This window comes from Loxodonta africana, chromosome 8 (genome assembly GCF_030014295.1).
Source record: "Loxodonta africana isolate mLoxAfr1 chromosome 8, mLoxAfr1.hap2, whole genome shotgun sequence".
NCBI lineage: Eukaryota > Metazoa > Chordata > Mammalia > Proboscidea > Elephantidae > Loxodonta > Loxodonta africana.
This window is the reverse complement of record NC_087349.1, coordinates 127211146-127230940: the sequence shown is the minus strand read 5'-3', so window position 1 is coordinate 127230940 and position 19795 is coordinate 127211146. Positions and strand designations below refer to the sequence as shown.

At 37.9% G+C, this 19795-nt stretch overlaps 1 protein-coding gene across 4 annotated transcripts in view; it reads left to right on the top strand.

Moving 5' to 3' along the window:
- The window catches only part of NRG3 (neuregulin 3), a 1465063-nt gene that overhangs the window by 1426765 nt on the left and 18503 nt on the right, over positions 1-19795 (top strand). For all 4 annotated transcript variants that reach the window (XM_064290319.1, XM_064290320.1, XM_064290318.1 and 1 more), the window contains exon 6: positions 377-503. In XM_064290319.1, the coding sequence (XP_064146389.1) occupies positions 377-503 (127 nt within the window). The remainder of the gene's footprint in view (positions 1-376; positions 504-19795) is intronic.

Genomic DNA, 19795 nt, shown 5'->3' with positions numbered 1-19795 from the left:
CAAATATGTTATATGTGGCCACAGGCACAGGCTTCAGACTCTTCCAGTAGTCACTTCTCCACAGTGCTTCCAGTCCTATGCACGTTAGCACTTAGTGACCTCCTGTATCTCCATAGGGACCAGGACAGCACGTTATGCCTTTGGAACACCCCATTGAATGTGAATCCCTGGATGGTAATGGGTAACATCAGGTTCTCTCTAAATTAAAACATTTTCTGGTTGGGATGAAAGTGAGTGAAAGGCTCTCCTTGCTAGCTGAGTTTCTTGAGCTTTAGCAGAGGTCAAATATGAGCTTTGAGTATGAATGATCCTTGAAAAAGATGAATACAGATAAATTTACATAGATATTTATACATTTATATATTTAATCCTACAGGAAACAAACTAAACAAATCCAAGAGCAGCTGAAAGAGACACAAAATGGCAAAAACTACAGTCTCAAAGTGTCCGGCACAATGGCAAAGTCAGAGACCTTGGCGAAGAGCCATGTCCAGCTGCAAAACGTAAGTCACGTGCCTAGAAGCCCCCTCCCACAGCCGACCTGAATGTTCCAGGTCCAGGGCGATGGGGTCTGCACTCAAACTTGTCCATATTTTTATCAGTATTTTTTAGATGTGTGTGTGCGTGTGTGCATGTGTTTAGACGGGAGAGAGAAAAGTTAAATCTCAGTTCTCAATTACTATTTGTAATATAAATTAATTTAAAAAATTTTTTTTTTTTTTTTATAGCAATAGAAGCTTCTGTTGTTTGTTAAGTGAACACTAACCAAATCCTTCTTATGAGCCAGAAACTACGCCAGGCCCCAGGGAGACACTGCCCACAGGGATTAATAGTGCAACAATAAATGCAAACATTATACCCAGAAGAAGTATGTGGGCAGAGGTGGCTGACTTGGCAGCAGAGGCTGGAGAAGGGGAGACCAGCTGGGGGAGGTGGGGGCAGGGCAGACCTGGAACTACTCAAATGGGGTTTGAAGGATAAGAAAGGCTCATCAGAGAGTCAAAGCGCTGAAAGCAAGAGACTAGGACAAACAGAAGGAATAGAGCCAGGGGACCCTGAGAAGGCAACTCCAAGAAACAGGTGTGAGAGAAGCCCAAGAGGAGAGAGAGGGTCCCAGGCCCCATACTACCGAATTTCCTTAAAGGTATATTGGTGGCACTGGTGGTAAGGTGGTAAAATCCTCAGCTTCCATGTGGGAGACCCGAGTTCAATTCCTGGCCAGTGGGCCTCATACACAATGTCCACCCATCTGTCCCTGGAGGCTTGTGTGCTGTTACCATGCAGGTTTCAGCCGAGCTTCCAGACTAAGATGGCCTAGGAAGAAAAGCCTGGTGATCTGAAAATCAACCAATGAAAACACTGTGGATCACAATAGTCTGATCCACAGCCTGTCATGGGGATAGCTCAGGACGGGGCAGTGTTTTGTTCTAGCTTGCATGGGGTCACCCTGAGCCGGGGCCTGGCTTGGCAGCAGCTAACAACTACAACAAAAGGTACATCAGAACTTGAAGTTTTATGCAGTGTCTCATTCCTACATTCTCTACAAAGTAGTTTTAATCATTTCTGAGCTATATGGGAAAACACTAAATTAAAGACAAGATAATACTGTTTAATACATGCTGAATTATTCCTCTTGGGTAGCAATTCCATGCTGTCACATGAGATTGCACTTCCAGAACCCGAGGCACAAAAGGAAGGAACAAAGGCCTTGTACAAACCCAGTATTTGAGTAGAATAGGCAATCACTCAGGACACATTCAAGCCCCTCCAAATGCTTAAATCAATGGGAATTTATACATCATTTGTGATTCTAAGAAATCATTACCCAAAAAAATTGCCATTATACTATGCATAGCAGATGTACTTAGATGGTTTACTGCTGAATTCATAAATCAGAATCACTTCTCAGCAAAGTTTTGTTATACTTTTATTCATGGCAACATGCAGGAATTGTTCTTTTCAGAAACAGAAAGCTTTTGATAATGACTTCTAATGAGTATAATCCCTAAACCAGCCTAGAACAGCCGCAGTGATCTCGGGCTTTAATTCCTTAGCAACTGATGCTTACATATTTTACAGGGTTGCAGGCAGAGCACATAGACAGTTTTGTATCCTAATTTTTTATCTGTGATCAGTAGCATTTTCTGTCTGATTTATGATCTCCATTCAGCCATCTGTAATAACTGCGTAACAATCAACAAGGGCGCAACACCTCTATGTACTCATCCTCCCGCCCCCCGCCCCTGTAGACATTAGGGCTCTTTCCTATTTTCTATTATAAACAATGCTAAGTTAAGCTTTTCACCTCCCCAGCTTTGATTGCAAATGCTAAGACTGGAATTATGAGAAAGAAATTACTAGCTCTGAGGGTTCAAACACTTCAAAGACCTTGGGTACATATGGTTTTCTTTCCTTTTTCTCTCCCTCTTCCCTCCTCTCGGCCTGACCCCTACCCAGCATTGTGTATGTTGGCAAGGGGCAGCACGTGTAACGCTCAAATGGGTCATCCCTCAAAGGCCTCACGATAGGATGTGGGGATTGAGGGCTTTTGTTTGTTTGTTTACTTGTTTTAATTCTTCCCATTTTTGAATGAGGAGAGCATATATGGGACACCTTGTCTTTGAGATGTGTTGTGGTTAGCTGGGATAGCACAGTCCTACAGATTATCAGCTTAAGAGGCCAAGCAGAAATCAGGAGTCCGGGTGGAGAACAGATACAAGAAGAAGGCATTTAAGGACCCAGGCAAAGGAGAGCAAGGTGCATCAGAGAGGCATGGACATACTAGCCATAGTTCTTTACACATTGCCAGTGTGGGCCCAAGGGATGGCCTGGCCAGGTCCCTTTGACAGGACCAGAATGGGATGAACGCACTCTCTTGGGTGAGTTGGTTTCCCAAAGGTATCTATAGATCAATTTCATTGCTAAAAGGTAATGTAGGTCTCTAAGGTTTTATGTTTTTATGAACATTTCTTTTGATAATTTAATAGGGGCAAATGGTGGTTTTTTGTTTTTGTTTTTTTTTGCATTTATTTATTTGCTAACGTAGCTTAGTGTCTGCCCACATATTCTAGCCAGAATTCCTCTTTCATGAATTACATACTGATACTGTTTGCTGATGATTTCATTTTAAGACCAGAATAGCCATTTGACTGCAATTTTCCATGCCACATGTTTTAGGAGAAAATAGTGGTGGAGAAGAGATATTGATAATTCGTTTAAAAGAACCTGAAAATTTCAAGAACATATGAAGTCGTAGGCAAGGTAGCATAGGTAGGCTTAGGGAAAACAACAATCAGATATTGTGGTTAAGAATTTCTGGAACACATTAAACTGCAAATGCATTGAAGAAAATTTGGGAAAACCTTTTTCCTGCATTAAAAAAAAAAAAAAAAGAAACATTGCCGTGGAGTCTATTCCAACTCGTAGTGACTTTATAGGACACTGTAGAACTGTCCCATAGGGTCTCCAAAGAGCAACTGGTGAATTTGAACTGCCAACCTTTTGGCTAGCAGCCGTAGCTCTTAACCACTGCACCATCAGGGCTCCTTTCATAGGCCTACGTATTTTTCCTTCATAGGCCCACATATTTTTCTCCTAGCAAGAGTTATGAGGAAATGCCAATGTCGATAATAATAACAAAGATTATAAATGAAATAATGATAATAGTAATAGCAAATAATATGACTGGGCATGCGAAATGATGTGACTTCATTGTCTCATTTAGGCCAAATAACAACTACTTAATTCACACCCGCAATGCACAGAAGAAGGAAATGAGGCTTTGAATTTGCGAAAGTTACCTTCATCACACACCTAGGGAGTCACTGAGATGCAGACACATATCCATAGCGGACAATTTTGCCTCCCACAGACATTTGACATGGATTTGGGGGTACTTTGGTTGTCATAATTTGGTGGAGAAGTTCTACAGGGATCTAGTGAAAACAGGCCAGGAATGCTGCTAACATCCCACATAGCAAAGAATTACCTGTCTCAAAGTGTCAAGAGTGCTGAGGACATTCAGAGTCCAAGCTCAAGTTACACAGATGCCCAGCATAGTTGTTTCATTAGCATCCTTCCCAGTGAAGCCACTTATTTGTGTGACCTGTAGGTTGAGTCCTGGTGGCCTTTTGGTTAAGAGTTTGTCTGTTAATCATAAAGTTTGGCAGTTCAAATCCACCAGCTGCTCCTTGTAAACCCTGTGGGGCAGTTCTACTCTGACCTATAGGGTCTCTATGAGTCAGAATCAACTGGAGACCAGTGGGTTTAGTTTTTTGGTTTGGTAGGGTGACTTCATCTGGGTACACTACAATCCTTTAGAGGGACGTTTCCTACCTGCTTACAATCTTTTTTTTTTTTTTTACAATCTCAGGCAAATTTGCCCTTTTTTTATCTGGAAGCCTAGGCTAACTACTTGACATTCTTTGCAAATTGCAGTGTTTAACAAATGAATTGGCTGTGTCTATCTTTTTTATCATTCCCTTAAACTCATTAAATATTCATGACAAGGGTTTCACTTCACAGTCATTTAACAAAATGTGAAACAGTGAAGCAACACAATGTTCTGGAAGCACTTGACTCAGAGGCTGCAGAATGAGAGTGGCTTAGAGGTACACTCAGCGTGCCCTGAGTGAGGAAGAGTTGAGGCTAGAATCCTCACTTCCAGTCCAGGCTCCTTCTCCAGTGATTTATCAAGGGAGTGTCACTGGGTCAGGGGACAAAAAGCAAAGCCACCAACAGAGCAGTGACCCTTTCTTCTCTCTCAAAATCAGGAGAAAGTATACGTAATTGAAAAGTAAAGGACAAAATCTACCTACTCCTTCCCACCTTTTTTATTTTCAATAAACATCTTAGAAAAGGGAGGATAGTGCCTAATAAAAGGGAGTTGGAAAACAATACTTGCATGCTAAAGGAAAACATGGTTTAAAATGTTCAAAACTCAAAAAAATTGACATAAAATTTATTCCGAGCAGCTATCCTAGAGGCATATAGAGAGGCCATTCTGATTCAAAAAAAGAAAAAAGCAACAGCTTGAAGTAGACTAGTTACAATGAGGTTTACAAAGAGAAAAGAGGGAGAAGAATGGATCAGCCACTGGCTGATTTTAACATGATTGATCGAAATCTGCCCTCATAACCCGGCGTCAGCTAAGGCTTCAGCCCTTCACCATCCATCTGCAGCCATGGCCTTTTTGAAATTTAGATTAAGTAAGTGTAGAGTCTCTTTTCATTAAATCACAGGGTAATGGTTTTGCTATTGACTCCTCTTCAAACAAGAAAGAAAAGTCGATTAGCAATTTTGGGTGAAAAAGACAGGCCAGCAAAGCGGCAGGCAGAATTAATTTTGAGTCAAGAATTTTTTAGGCCTGTGGATAAGAAAACCTTATTGAAGTAAAAATAAAATATCTATTTTTAATTTTAAAAAATCTCCGCAATAGTAAGAATTCAAGGCCTAACAGAGCCTTAATTGGTAGTGAGGCATTCTTTATGCAATAGTGCTGACCGAACGCTTGTAAAACTAGGGAGCTTAAAATACAAACAGAAGAGATGATTTTGGGCCTCAGGGTGCTCACAAGGTAGTGGGAGGAGGAGGGGTGTATGCCTGTACTTTCGTGTAGCCTAGATACCAAAACACAAACCTGTCGCCATTGAGTCAATTTCAACTCATGACATCTCCATCAGTGACAGAGTAGAATTGCTCCATAGGGTTTTCTTGGCTGTAACCTTAAGAAGCAGATTGCCAGGCCTTCCTTCTGCAGTACTGGTGGGTGGGTCCTAGGGGCCCATAACATATACATGTTATGCCAAAATGCTATCAGAAAATGGAAAAGGGACAACTAAAGCTGATGGGGATCTGTGAAGGCTACCAAAGTAGGTGACATTTTAACTGTGTCTTGAGAGTGAGTTTAAGTTCCCAAAGAGTTTGCCGAAGGCAACACAGAAATTACTTCATTGTAACATTAATCAAAAGTTAATTTTAATAGTTTTATTCTAAAACCTCATTTTTTAAATTTAAATATCAAGTTCTAACTTACTAATTCAATATAGATTCATACATTTACCTATGTATTCGAATATATATTAAATATCTGGTAAATTCCAGGAACTTTATTAAAGACTAGCAATATAATGATGACCAAAAAATGACAACGTCCTTGCTTTCCAGGAGCTTATACTGATCACTGTAGGTAAAAGATATCAATCAATCCCTCAAGAAGCATGGAATCTGTGGTAGGGCCTACCACCCATAGCAAACAGTACTGTCAGGGCTGATGAAGGGCTGGTCAAGGAGCTCACCTGACAGCAGGAGTAACAAAGAGCTCTCCCAACAAGCGGGAACACTGGGCTCTCAGTTCCTCTCTGGGAAGGGGGCACCTAGTTGCTGTGCCTACTGTCTGAACAGTCTCCAACTACATTATTTTGTTTAGTAGAAATGTGCTAAAACTTGACAGCAAATGTTACTACAGTTCTTCCTGCTATGTTGCAGGGTGCAAAAATTTATCAAGATATTAATAATGGTCAAGGTCTTTTAATTACATTCATTCAAGATCCAGATGAAATCACTCTTTAGAGTATGTCATAATCACCCAATTTTACCACCTTCTGGGCTCATAATTCTAACCTGCAATAAAGAACTTTTTTACACAGACATGGGTTAACTGGGAGCAACTCAGAAAAAACAAGATACTTAAAACCGTATAAAACACCCTCCCCCCGTCTTTACTGAATTGGGTTTCAGAGAAGACCTTTAACAGCTCTGTCAACATCACTCTCCAGCTCCAACTCTAGCTGCCCGTGTGTGACGTGCCTGAAAACCACAGTGTAGCTGCTCCACTGCCAACATATGCCTTTCACTTGGCTGCTCTGTTGATTTCTGGGTAGGAGTCAACTCGACAGCAACGGGTTTGGTTTTTTTCATGATCAACAATGTGTTAGGAGCAAGGCAACAGATGACACCCTCAGGACAGAAGCGTTCCTAGAAGGGGGTGCAGGAAGCCCCATGGGGATGCGTGTCTCCTCCGTGAACATTGTTGGCCAGGCCTATCATAGGTGTGAAAAGAAATCAATTTGCCGTGCTTGCTAGTGAATGGGCTGTGACATCTCCTTATTCACTGCTCAAGTACATTTTTGTACATCATAACAAAATATGTGCATGAAAAGTTCACCGCCTGTGTGCATGCGAGGATAAAACATGGACCCAACTCTCAGGAGTTATTGACTCCAGAAGGGCTCTGATGGGAGGTCTTTAGCACTTAAACTTCATGGGGGCATGTGCTGGTGGGTACATCTGTGCAGACCTGACTTCTCCCAGGGAAGGAACTGTGTAGATTTTGGAAGGAACTGTAATAAATGTTCTCAGTGTAGGGCATGAAATGCCCAAGGGGTATGATCCTGATCCATTGAGCTAACTGTTAAGGAGGATTGGTGTTGATTGACTGCTTTGCTGAGTGGTTACAAGGATGGAGGGCTATAGCTGAACTACCTGAAGAGAGACTGAACTACTGAAGAGAGACTGAATTCTTCCTTTTTAGTCTCTCTATTTTTTTTTTTTCAGTGTGTCTTTTGTTCTTTTTAAATCATTCTTAAAAAAAAAAATTAATAGGCTTATTTTTAGAACTCCATGAGGTCACCATGAGTCAAAATCGACTCAAAGGGAACCAACAACATTTTTTAGGAAAGTGTTAGATTTACAGGAAAACTGAGATGACACTAAGAAAGTTTCCATATACACTGCACCTAGTTTCCCCTCTTATTAGCATCTTACATTAGTATGATATATTTGCCATAATTAAGCCAATATTGATACTTCTAGGTCCTCTTGACTAACAGAGCTAAGAAATATATGTGTACATATTCATTTCTATAAATATTTCTATATGTCACCGTATGGATCTATATCCATATCTATATTAAGCTAAACATGAGTTCACACTGATGTCTCCAACTCTAATCCATTACCACCTGGATCATTGTAGCCTTCACCTCTTATTTATTTGTAAATTTCCACTCCGATAGTGAAAAACCTAGCTACCACTATACATCACCCATGTAATTGATTTCTGAATTCCAATATACATATATGGCGGTATTAGAATTGTTAAACCATAGTCCCGTGAAATACAACTTTATCAACTGGATAGTGTTTATGAGCTGTTCGTTTTGACTTCAGTCTTAGACTCCACTCATATCCAGAGTTACTTAGGACAGCATTCCCCTGCTATCTCCACTGCTGTGGGGTCATACATATGTCATACAGCTCAATTCCCTTGTCACAGTCCACATTCCTTCCTGGGATCCCCCAGACACTTCTTGGAAACCCTGTGGGGAAATTCTACTCTGTCCCTATAGTGTCTCTATGAGTCAGAATTGAGTCTAAGGCAATGGGTTTTTTTTGGTTTATACCATACTACCTTGATCGATACAGCTTTTTACTAAATCTTGAAGTCTGGTAGTGTCTGTCCTCTGTCTCTGTTCTTCAGTAATGTATTGTCTGTCTATTCTGGGTCTTTTGCCTTTCCATATAAACTTTAGAATCAGTTTGTCAACATCCATAAAATAACTTGCTGCATCTTTTATTGGGATTGTGTTCAATCTACGAATCGTGGTGGAAAGAAGTGGCATCTTAATAATAGAGTGTTTTTTTAACCATGAACATGGACTATCTCTCCATTTGTTTATATCTTTGCTGATTTCTTTCATCAGAATTTTGAAGTTTTCCTCATGTGGATCTTATACATATTTTTTGTTAGATTAATACCTAAACATTTAATTTTTTCGTACTAATATAAATGGTGTTGAATATTTAATTTCAAATTCTAATTATTTATTGCTGGTTTATAGGATGGACTCTGGTGGCTCAGTGGTTAAGCATTTGGCTGCTAACCAAAAGGTCAGCAGTTCGAATCTACCAGGCACTCCTTGGAAACCCTCTGGGCCAGTTCCACTCTGAACTATAGGGTAGCTGAGAATCGGAATCACCTTGAGAGCAATTTTTTTTTTCTCTTTGGTATGCAGAAAAGCAATTGACTTTTGTATGTGACCCTTGTATACTGCAATTTTGCAATAATCACTTATCAGTTATAGGAGTTTTTGATTTTTTTTTTTTTAATTTCCTGCATCATCTCACCTGAGGCAATTTGTCAATTTAGACAATCATGTCATCAGAAAAAAGACAGTTTTGAATTTCTGTTTCCCATTTGTATATCTTGCATTTTCTTTTCTTGATGAATTTGCTACAACTCTAGCACGATGTTGAACAGTCGTGGTGAGAGGGGGCGTCCTTGTCTTTTACCCTATACTAGACAGAAAATATCTAGTTTGTCATCATTAGGAATGATGTTAGCTGTAGGATTTTTTTGTACATATTCTTTATCAAGTTGAAGAGGTTGGCCTTGTTTTTAGTAGGTATGTTTCTTATCATGAATGCATGTTGGGTTTTGTCAAATGCTTTCTATGCTATTGATATGTTCTGAGTGCCTGGATGAAGCAAAGCGTTAAGCACTTGACTATTAGCTGAAAGATTGACAGGTGGAACCCACCAGGAGGCTCCTTAGAAGACAGGCCTGGTGATCTGCCTCTGTAAGGTCAAAGCCTTGAAAACCCTATGGAGCAATTCTGTGCTGCACATATGGGGCTGCCATGAGTTGGAATTGACTCAATGGCAACTAGCTCTAAATTGATATGTTCATACAATTTTTCTTCCTTAGCCTGTTGATGTGGTTTTTTAATGTTGCACCAGCTTTGCATACCTGGAATAAACTTCACTTGATCATGGTGTATAACACTTTTTATATATTGTCGGATGTCATTTCTAATATTTTGTTGAGGATTTTTGTCCCTGTGTTTATGAGAGATACTGGTCAGAGTTTTCCTTTCTTGTAACGTGTTTGTATGGTTTTGGTATCAGGATAGTGACGACCTCCCAGAATGAGTTAAGACATGCTTCCTCTGCTTCTATTTTCTCAAAGAGAATGTACAGAGTTAGTATCATTCCCTCCATAAATGTTAGGTAGAATTCATCAGGAAACCATCTGGGGCTGGCGCTTTCTGTTTCTGTTTTAGAAGGTTATTAATCATTGATTCAATTATTTTTAAGGATGTAGGACAACTCTTACCACATATTTCTCCTTGTGTGAATTTTGAATATTTGTAACTTTCAAGGAATTGGTCCATTTATCAAAGATATTAAATTTGAGTGCATAGAGTAATGTAATAATATTTATTATTCTTTCAATGCCCATAGGATCAGTAATGATGGACTTTCTTTTATTTTTAATAATGGATATGTCATCTTTATTTTTTTCTTGTTTAGCCTACCTAGAAATTTATTAATTTTATTGATCATTACAAAGAGCCAACTTCGGATTCTATTGGTTTTCTCTATTGATTTGGTGTTTTTAATTTCATTGTTTCATTGATTTTTGCTCTAATTTTTGTTATTTGTATGGTGCTTATTTTGAATTTAATTTGCTACTCCTTTTCTAATATCCTAGGTGGAAGCTTATTGATTTTAGATCTTTCATCTTTTCTAATATATGCATTCAGTACTGTAAATTCCCCTCTAAACATTGCTTTTGTTGTATCCCACAAATATTGATAAGTTGTATTTTTATTTTCAGTTAGTTCAAAATAGATGTCAATTTATCTTAAGACTTTTTTCTTGACTCATGTTTTATTTAGGAGTATGTTGAATAGCATCCAAATATTTTGGAAATGTCCAACTATCTGCATTACTGATTTCTAGTTTAATTCTAATGTGGTCTAAAAAATACTCTGTATGATTCTGATTTTTTAAAAAATTCTTGAGGTGTATTTTTTTTCTTTTTTTTTTTTGGACACAGTGTGGTCCTATGTAAGCCTGAGATGAACACATATTCAGCTGTTGTTGTATGACATATTCTAGGTGTGACAATTAGGTCAAATCATTTGATGGTGCTGTTCAGTCAATAGTTTCCTTATCAATTTTTTTTCCTGCTGGATCTGTTAATTACTGATAGAGCAGTGCTGAAGTATCCAGCTATAACAGTGAATTTGTCTCTGTCACTGTAGTTCTGTCAGTTTTTGCCTCATAAATGTTAATGATTAATATGTCTTGGAGAATTGGCCTCTTCATCATTATGGACTGTTCCTCTTCACGATGATAATTTTCCTTCCTCTGAAGTGTGTTTTTTGATTCAAGTTAATATAGTTAACTCAGGCTTCTTTTGATTAGTCTAAACATGGTATATATATATATTTTTTTTTTTTATTAAGCTTCAAGTGAACATTTACCATTCCAATCAGTCTGTCACATGTAGGTTTACATACATCTTACTCCCTTCTCCCACTTGCTCTCCCCCTATTGAGTCAGCCCTTACAGTCTCTCGTTTCGTGCCAATTTTGCCATCTTCCCTCTCTCTCTATCTTCCCATCCCCCCTCCAGTCAAGAGTTGCCAACACACTCTCCCGTGTCCACCTGATTTAATTAGCTCACTCTTCATCAGCATCTCTCTCCCCCCCACTGACCAGTCCTTTTCATGCCTGATGATTTGTCTTCGGGGATGGTTCCTGTCCTGTGCCATCAGAAGTTCTGGGGAGCATTGTCTCTGGGATTCCTCTCGTCGCAATCATACCATTAGGTGTGGTCTTTTAATGAGAATTTGGGGTCTGCATCCCATTGGTCTCCTGCTCCCTCAGGAGTTGTCTGTTGTGTTCCCTGACAGGGCAGACATCGATTGTGGCCGGGCACCAACTAGTTCTTCTGGTCTCAGGATAATGTAGGTCTCTGGTTCATGTGGCCCTTTCTGTCTCTTGCGTTCTTAGTTGTCGCGTGACCTTGGTGTTCTTCCTTTGCCTTTGCTCCAGGTGAGTTGAGACCAATTAATGTATTTTAGATGGCAGCTTGTTGGCATTTAGGACCCCAGGCGCCACAATTCAAAGTGGGATGCAGAGTGTTTTCATAATAGAATTGTTTTGCCCATTGACTTAGAAGTCCCCTCAAACCAAGTTCCCCAGACCCCAGCCCCTGCTTCACTGACCTTTGAAGCTTTCATTTTATCCCGGAAACCTCTTTACTTTTAATCCAGTCCAATTAGGCTGACCTTCCTTGTTTTAAGTGTTGTCTTTCCCTTCACCTAAAGCAGTTCTTATCTACAGATTGATCAATAAAATGCCCTCACCCTCCCTCCCTCCCCCCTTTGTAACCACATAAGTATGTGTTCTTCTCCGTTTTTTCTATTTCTCAAGATCTTATAATAGTGGTCTTATACAATATTTGTCCTTTTGCAACTGACTCATTTCGCTCAGCATAATGCCTTCTAGATTCCTCCATGTTATGAAATGTTTCAGAGATTCGTCACTGTTCTTTATCGATGCGTAGTATTCCATTGTGTGAATATACCACAATTTATTCACCCATTCGTCCGTTGATGGACATCTTGGTTGCTTCCAGCTTTTTGCTATTGTAAACAGAGCTGCAATAAACATGGGTGTGCATATATCTGTTTGTGTGAAGGCTCTTGTATCTTTAGGGTATATTCCGAGGAGTGGGATTTCTGGGTTGTATGGTAGTTCTATTTCTAACTGTTTAAGATAACGCCAGATAGATTTCCAAAGTGGTTGTACCATTTTACAATCCCACCAGCAGTGTATGAGAGTTCCAATCTCTCCGCAGCCTCTCCAACATTTATTATTTTGTGTTTTTTGAATTAATGCCAGTCTAGTTTTTTTTTTTTTAGTTGGTGTGAGATGGAATCTCATCGTAGTTTTAATTTGCGTTTCTCTAATGGCTAATGATCGAGAGCATTTTCTCATGTATCTGTTGGCTGCCTGACTATCTTCCTTAGTGAAATGTGTGTTCATATCCTTTGCCCACTTCTTGATTGGGTTGTTTGTCTTTTTGTGGTTGAGTTTTGACAGAGTCATGTAGATTTTAGAGATCAGGCGCTGGTCTGAGATGTCATAGCTGAATATTCTTTCCCAGTCTGTAGGTGGTCTTTTTACTCTTTTGGTGAAGTCTTTAGATGAGCATAGGTGTTTGATTTTTAGGAGCTCCCAGTTATCTGGTTTCTCTTCATCATTTTTGGTAATGTTTTGTATTCTGTTTATGCCCTGTATTAGGGCTCCTAGGGTAGATCCTATTTTTTCTTCCATGATTTTTATCGTTTCAGTCTTTATGTTTAGGTCTTTGATCCACTTGGAGTTAGTTTTTGTGCATGGTGTGAGGTATGGGTCCTGTTTCATTCTTTTGCAAATGGATATCCAGGTATGCCAGCACCATTTGTTAAAAAGACTATTATTTCCCCAATTGACTGACACTGGTCCTTTGTCAAATATCAGCTGCTCATACATGGATGGATTTATATCTGGATTCTCAATGCTGTTCCATTGGTCTATGTGCCTGTTGTTGTACCAGTACCAGGCTGTTTTGACTACTGTAAAAAAAAAATAAAAAAAAAAAAAAATAAAAAATTTTTTTTTTTTTTTTTTTTTTTTTATATAATAGGTTCCGAAATCAGGTAGGGTGAGGCCTCCCACTTTCTTCTTCTTTTTCAGTATTGTTTTGCTTATCCGGGGCTTCTTTCCTTTCCATATGAAATTAGTGATTTATTTCTCTATCCCCTTAAAGTATGACATTGGTATTTGGATTGGAATTGCGTTATATATATAAATGGCTTTTAGTAGAATAGACATTTTTACTATGTTAAGTCTTCCTATCCATGAGCAGGGTATGTTTTTCCACTTAAGTATGTCCTTTTGAATTTCTTGTAGCAGAGTTTTATAGTTTTCTTTGTATAGGTCTTTTACATCCTTGGTAAGATTTATTCCTAAGTATTTTATCTTCTTGGGGGCTACTGTGAATGGTATTGATTTGGTGATTTCCTCTTCGGTGTTCTTTTTGTTGATGTAGAGGAATCCAAGTGATTTTTGTATGTTTATTTTATATCCTGAGACTCTTCCAAACTCTTCTATTAGTTTTAGTAGTTTTCTGGAGGATTCCTTAGGGTTTTCCATGTATACGATCATGTCATCTGCAAATAGTGATAGCTTTACTTCCTCCTTACCAATCTGGATACCCTTTATTTCTTTGTCTAGCCTAATTGCCCTGGCTAGGACTTCAAGTACGATGTTGAATAAGAGCGGTGATAAAGGGCATCCTTGTCTGGTTCCCGTTCTCAAGGGAAATGCTTTCAGGTTCTCTCCATTTAGAGTGATATTGGCCGTTGGCTTTGCATATATGCCCCTTATTATGTTGAGGAATTTTCCTTCAATTCCTATTTTGGTTAGAGTTTTTATCATAAATGGGTGTTGAACTTTGTCTTTTCTGCATCTATTGATAAGATCATGTGGTTTTTATCTTTTGTTTTATTTATGTGATGGATTAGATTAATGGTTTTTCTGATATTAAGCCTTGCATACCTAGTATAAATCCCACTTGATCAGGGTGTATTATTTTTTTGATGTGTTGTTGGATTCTATTGGCTAGAATTTTGTTGAGGATTTTTGCATCTATGTTCATGAGGGATATAGGTCTAAAAGTTTCTTTTTTTGTAATGTCTTTACCTGGTTTTGGTATCAGGGAGATGGTAGCTTCATAGAATGAGTTGGGTAGTATTCCGTCTTTTTCTATACTTTGAAATACCTTCAATAGTAATGGTGTTAAGTCTTCTCTGAAGGTTTGGTAGAACTCTGCAGTGAAGCCATCTGGGCCAGGACTTTTTTTTGTTGGAAGTTTTTTGATTACCGTTTCAATCTCTTTTTTTGTTATGGGTCTATTTAGTTGTTCTACTTCTGAATGTGTTAGTTTAGGTAGGTAGTATTTTTCCAAGAATTTATCCATTTCTTCTAGGTTTTCAAATTTGTTAGAGTACAATTTTATGTAGTAATCTGAAATGATTCTTTTGATTTCATTTGGTTCTGTTGTGATGTGGTCCTTCTCGTTTCTTATTCGGGTTATTTGTTTCCTTTCCTGTTTTTCTTTAGGTAGTCTAGCCAGTGGTTTATCAATTTTGTTAATTTTTTCAAAGAACCAGCTTTTGGCTTTGTTAATTCTTTCAATTGTTTTTCTGTTCTCTAATTCATTTAGTTCAGCTCTAATTTTTATTATTTGTTTTCTTCTGGTGCCTGATGGATTCTTTTGTTGCTCACTTTCTATTTGTTCAAGTTGTAGGGACAGTTCTCTGATTTTGGCTCTTTCTTCTTTTTGTATGTGTGCATTTATCGATATAAATTGGCCTCTGAGCACTGCTTTTGCTGTGTCCCAGAGGTTTTGATAGGAAGTATTTTCATTCTCGTTGCTTTCTAAGAATTTCCTTATTCCCTCCTTGATGTCTTCTATAACCCAGTCTTTTTTCAGGAGGGTATTGTTCATTTTCCAAGTATTTGATTTCTTTTCCCTAGTTTTTCTGTTATTGATTTCTAGCTTCATTGCCTTGTGGTCTGAGAAGATGCTTTGTAATATTTCGATGTTTTGGATTCTGCAAAGATTTGTTTTATGACCTAATATGTGGTCTATTCTAGAGAATGTTCCATGTGCACTAGAAACAAAAGTATATTTTGCAGCAGTTGGGTGGAGAGTTCTGTATAAGTCAATGAGGTCAAGTTGGTTGATTGTTGTAAGTAGGTCTTCCGTGTCTCTATTGAGGTTCTTACTGGATGTCCTGTCCTTCTCCGAAAGTGGTGTGTTGAAGTCTCCTACTATAAATGTGGAGGTGTCTATCTCACTTTTCAATTCTGTTAAAATTTGATTTATGTATCTTGCAGCCCTGTCATTAGGTGCGTAAATATTTAATATGGTTATGTCTTCCTGATCAATTGTCCCTTTTATCATTATATAGTGTCCTTCTTTATCCTTTGTGGCGGATTTAAGTCTAAAGTCTATTTTGTCAGAAATTAATATTGCTACTCCTCTTCTTTTTTGCTTATTGTTTGCTTGATATATTTTTTCCATCTTTTGAATTTTAGTTTGTTTGTGTCTCTAAGTCTAAGGTGTGTCTCTTGTAGGCAGCATATAGATGGATCGTGTTTTTTTATCCAGTCTGTGACTCTCTGTCTCTTTATTGGTGCATTTAGTCCATTTACATTCAGCGTAATTATAGATAAGTAAGTTTTTAGTGCTGTCATTTTGATGCCTTTTCATGTGTGTTGTTGGCCATTTCATTTTTCCACATGCTTTTTTGTGCTGAGACGTTTTTCTTAGTAGCTTGTGGGATCCTCATTTTCATAATGTTTAACTTTGTGTTTATTGAGTCGTTACGTTTTTCTTGGCTTTTTTCTTGAGTTATGGAATTGATATTCCTTTTTGTGGTTACCTTTTTATTTACCCCTATTTTTCTAAGTAAAAACCTAACTTGTATCCTTCTATATCGCCTTGTATCACTCTCCATCTGGCAGTTCAATGCCTCCTATATTTAGTCCCTCTTTTTGATTATCGTGATCGTTTATGTATTGATTTCCATGATTTCCTGTTGTGTGTATTATTTTGTTTATTTATTTATTTTTTAGAATTAGTCTTAATTTGTTTGTTTTTGTGCTTTCCCTATTTGAGTTGCGTTGATATCAGGACGTTCTGTTTTGTGACCTTGTATTGTGCTGGTAGCTGATATTATTGGTCATCCGGCCAAACAATCTCCTTTAGCATTTCTTGCAGTCTTGGTTTAGTTTTTGCAAATTCTCTAAACTTGTGTTTATCTGTAAATATCTTAATTTCTCCTTCATATTTCAGAGAGAGTTTTGCTGGATATATGATCCTTGGTTGGCAATTTTTCTCGTTCAGTGCTCTGTATACGTCGTCCCATTCCCTTCTTGCCTGCATGCTTTCTGCTGAGTAGTCTGAACTTATTCTTATTGATTCTCCCTTGAAGCAAACCTTTCTTTTCTCCCTGGCTGCTTTTAAAATTTTCTGTTTGTCTGTGGTTTTGGCAAGTTTGATGATAATACGTCTTGGTGTTTTTCTTTTTGGATCAATCTTAAATGGGGTTCGATGAGCATCTTGGATAGATATCCTTTCGTCGTTCATGATGTCAGGGAAGTTTTCTGTCAGGAGTTCTTCAACTATTTTCTCTGTGTTTTCTGTCCCCCCTCCCTGTTCTGGGACTCTAATCACTAGCAAGTTATCCTTCTTGATAGAGTCCCACATGATTCTTAGGGTTTCTTCATTTTTTTTAATTCTTTTATCTGATTTTTTTTCAGCTATGTTGGTGTTGTTTCCCTGGTCCTCCAGAAGTCCCAGTCTACATTCTAATTGCTCGAGTCTGCTCCTCTGACTTTCTATTGCGTTGTCAAATTCTGTAATTTTATTGTTAATCTTTTGGATTTCTACATGCTGTCTCTCTATGGATTCTTGCAACTTGTTAATTTTTCCGCTATGTTCTTGAATAATCTTTTTGAGTTCTTCAACAGTTTTATCAGTGTGTTCCTTGGCTTTTTCTGCATTTATCCTAATTTCATTTGTGATATCTTTAAGCATTCTGTAAATTAGTTTTTTATATTCTATATCTGATAATTCCAGGATTGTATCTTCTTTTGGGAAAGATTTTGATTCTTTTGTTTGGGGGGTTGGAGAAGCTGTCATGGTCTGTTTCTTTATGTGGTTTGATATGGACTGCTGTCTCCGAGCCATCACTGGGAAACTAGATTTTCCAAGTAGTCGGCTGGTACGCTGGCTCCTGCTTCTGAAAACGGTCGCTGTCTGCCCGTATTTGTTTATTTTCCGTCTCTAAGTCTGTGCTTGTTGTTCAGAGTTCGTAGATTGTTGTGTATGTGATTGATTCCCTTGTTTTTCCGAGTCTTTGTTGCAAGAGGGATCCGCGGTAGCGTCCACCTAGTCCGCCATCTTGGCCCCGCTCCAACATGGTATATTTTTATCCACCCCTTTTCTTTAAACCTATTTATGTCTCTATATTTAAAGTTGGTTTTTTGGTAGACAACCTATGTTGTTGTTGTTTTGTGTGCCATTGAGTCAATTTTGACTCATAGCAACCCTATATGACAAGCAGAACTGTCCCATAGCTTTCCTGGACTGTAATCTTTACCGGACCAGATAGCCGAGCCCTTTCTCCCATGGAGCAACTGGGCAGATTCGAACCACTGACCTTTTGATTAGCAGCTGGGCACTTAACCATTGCACCACCAGGGCTCCTTAGACAGCATATAGTTGTTTTTATTTATTTGTTTGTTTATTTATAATCCATCCTGCACTTTAAAAATCTCTTTTAATTGGTGTATTAAACCATTTAAAGTGTATATCAGTACAGTAGAAGTGATATCTGCAATATCTGTAACTGTTTTCTATTCTTCGCTTTTGTTCTTTATTTTGTTTTCTTCCCCTCTATTCTTTCGTTCTCTGGTTTTAATTGATCGTTATGCATCATTCCACTTTCTCTCCTCTTACCATGTCAATTATACTTCTTTTTATAATTTTTCAACAGTTACCTACAAGTTTGCAATATACATTTACAACTAATCCAAGTCACTTGCAAAAACACTTTACCACTTCATGGTTAATGTAGGTACTTCATAACAGATTATTCCCAATTCCTCTCTCCCATCCCTTGTAAGATTGTTGTCAGTCATTTCACTTATTAGCATAAATATGGCAGTAAATTGTTACTATTATTACTTTGAGTAAATATTTTTCTGTTGGATCAGTTAAGAATAAGGAAAATAAAAGACTTAATTTTACCTTAATTTATTACTTCTCCAACACTTCTCCTTCTTATTGTGTATCTGAGCTTCTGACATATGATGTTTCTTCTCTCTGGAGAATGTCTAACACTTCTTGAAGGACAGGTTTGCTGGCAATAAATCTCCTCAGTTATTGTTTGTCTGAGCAACTGGATCTTTTCCCTTCACCTTTGCTTCACTTATTTTGCTGGATATAGAATTTTAGGTTGGTGTGCTTTTTCTCTCAAAATTTTATTTCACTTCTTTTTCTTCTTGTTTGCATGGTTTCTGATAAAAAGTTCACTATAATTCTTCATCTTTTCCTCTATAGGCAAGTTACCACACCCATCTTTTTTTAGGATTTTCTTCTTGTTTTCATTTTCTGCCATTTAAATATGATATGCCTATAATTAGATTTTTTAAATTATAGTTGATGTTCTATGAGCTTCCTACTTCTTTGGCTTAACGTCTGTTATTAAGTTAGAGAAATTCTCAGCCAATATTATTTCAAACTTCTTCAGCTCCATTGTCTCTTTCTTCTAGTATTTCAACTATGTTGTGCTACACTTTTTGAATTGTTCCACGGTTGTTGAATGTTCTGGATTTTTGTTGTTGTTGTTTTCCATTTGTTTATTTTTGTTGTTTCCCTTTGCTTATTCCTTCTTAGTCTTTCTAGCTCTCTGTTTATTCTAGTCATCTGTTTCAACATACTGTTTACTTTTTCCTTTAGTTATTTATCATACTTATTTTAAATTCCCTGTCTGATCATTCCAATGCCTCGGTTATATTTGAGTCTGGTTGTGATATTTACAGTCTTTTCAGACTTTACTTTTACTTTACTTTTTAGTCTTTACTTTTAGTATGCCTTATGATTTTTTTTGTTGTTGATGTTTTGTTTGGTAAAAAGGTAGACATAATACATTGGGTAATAGGGACTGAGATAAACAAACCTTTACTGTAATGTTTTATGCTACTTTGGCTAGGAGTTTCACTTTGTTTAATTTTTGCTGCTGCTGTAGGTTCCAGGGTCTTTAAAATCCTCTAGTATCCTTATTTTGTTTTCTCCACTGTTGTCTTTAGGTTTCCCTAAGAACTCTTAAATGGAATTTATGTCTTACAACTCTTTCAGCTGTAATCCACTATTATTATGCTGG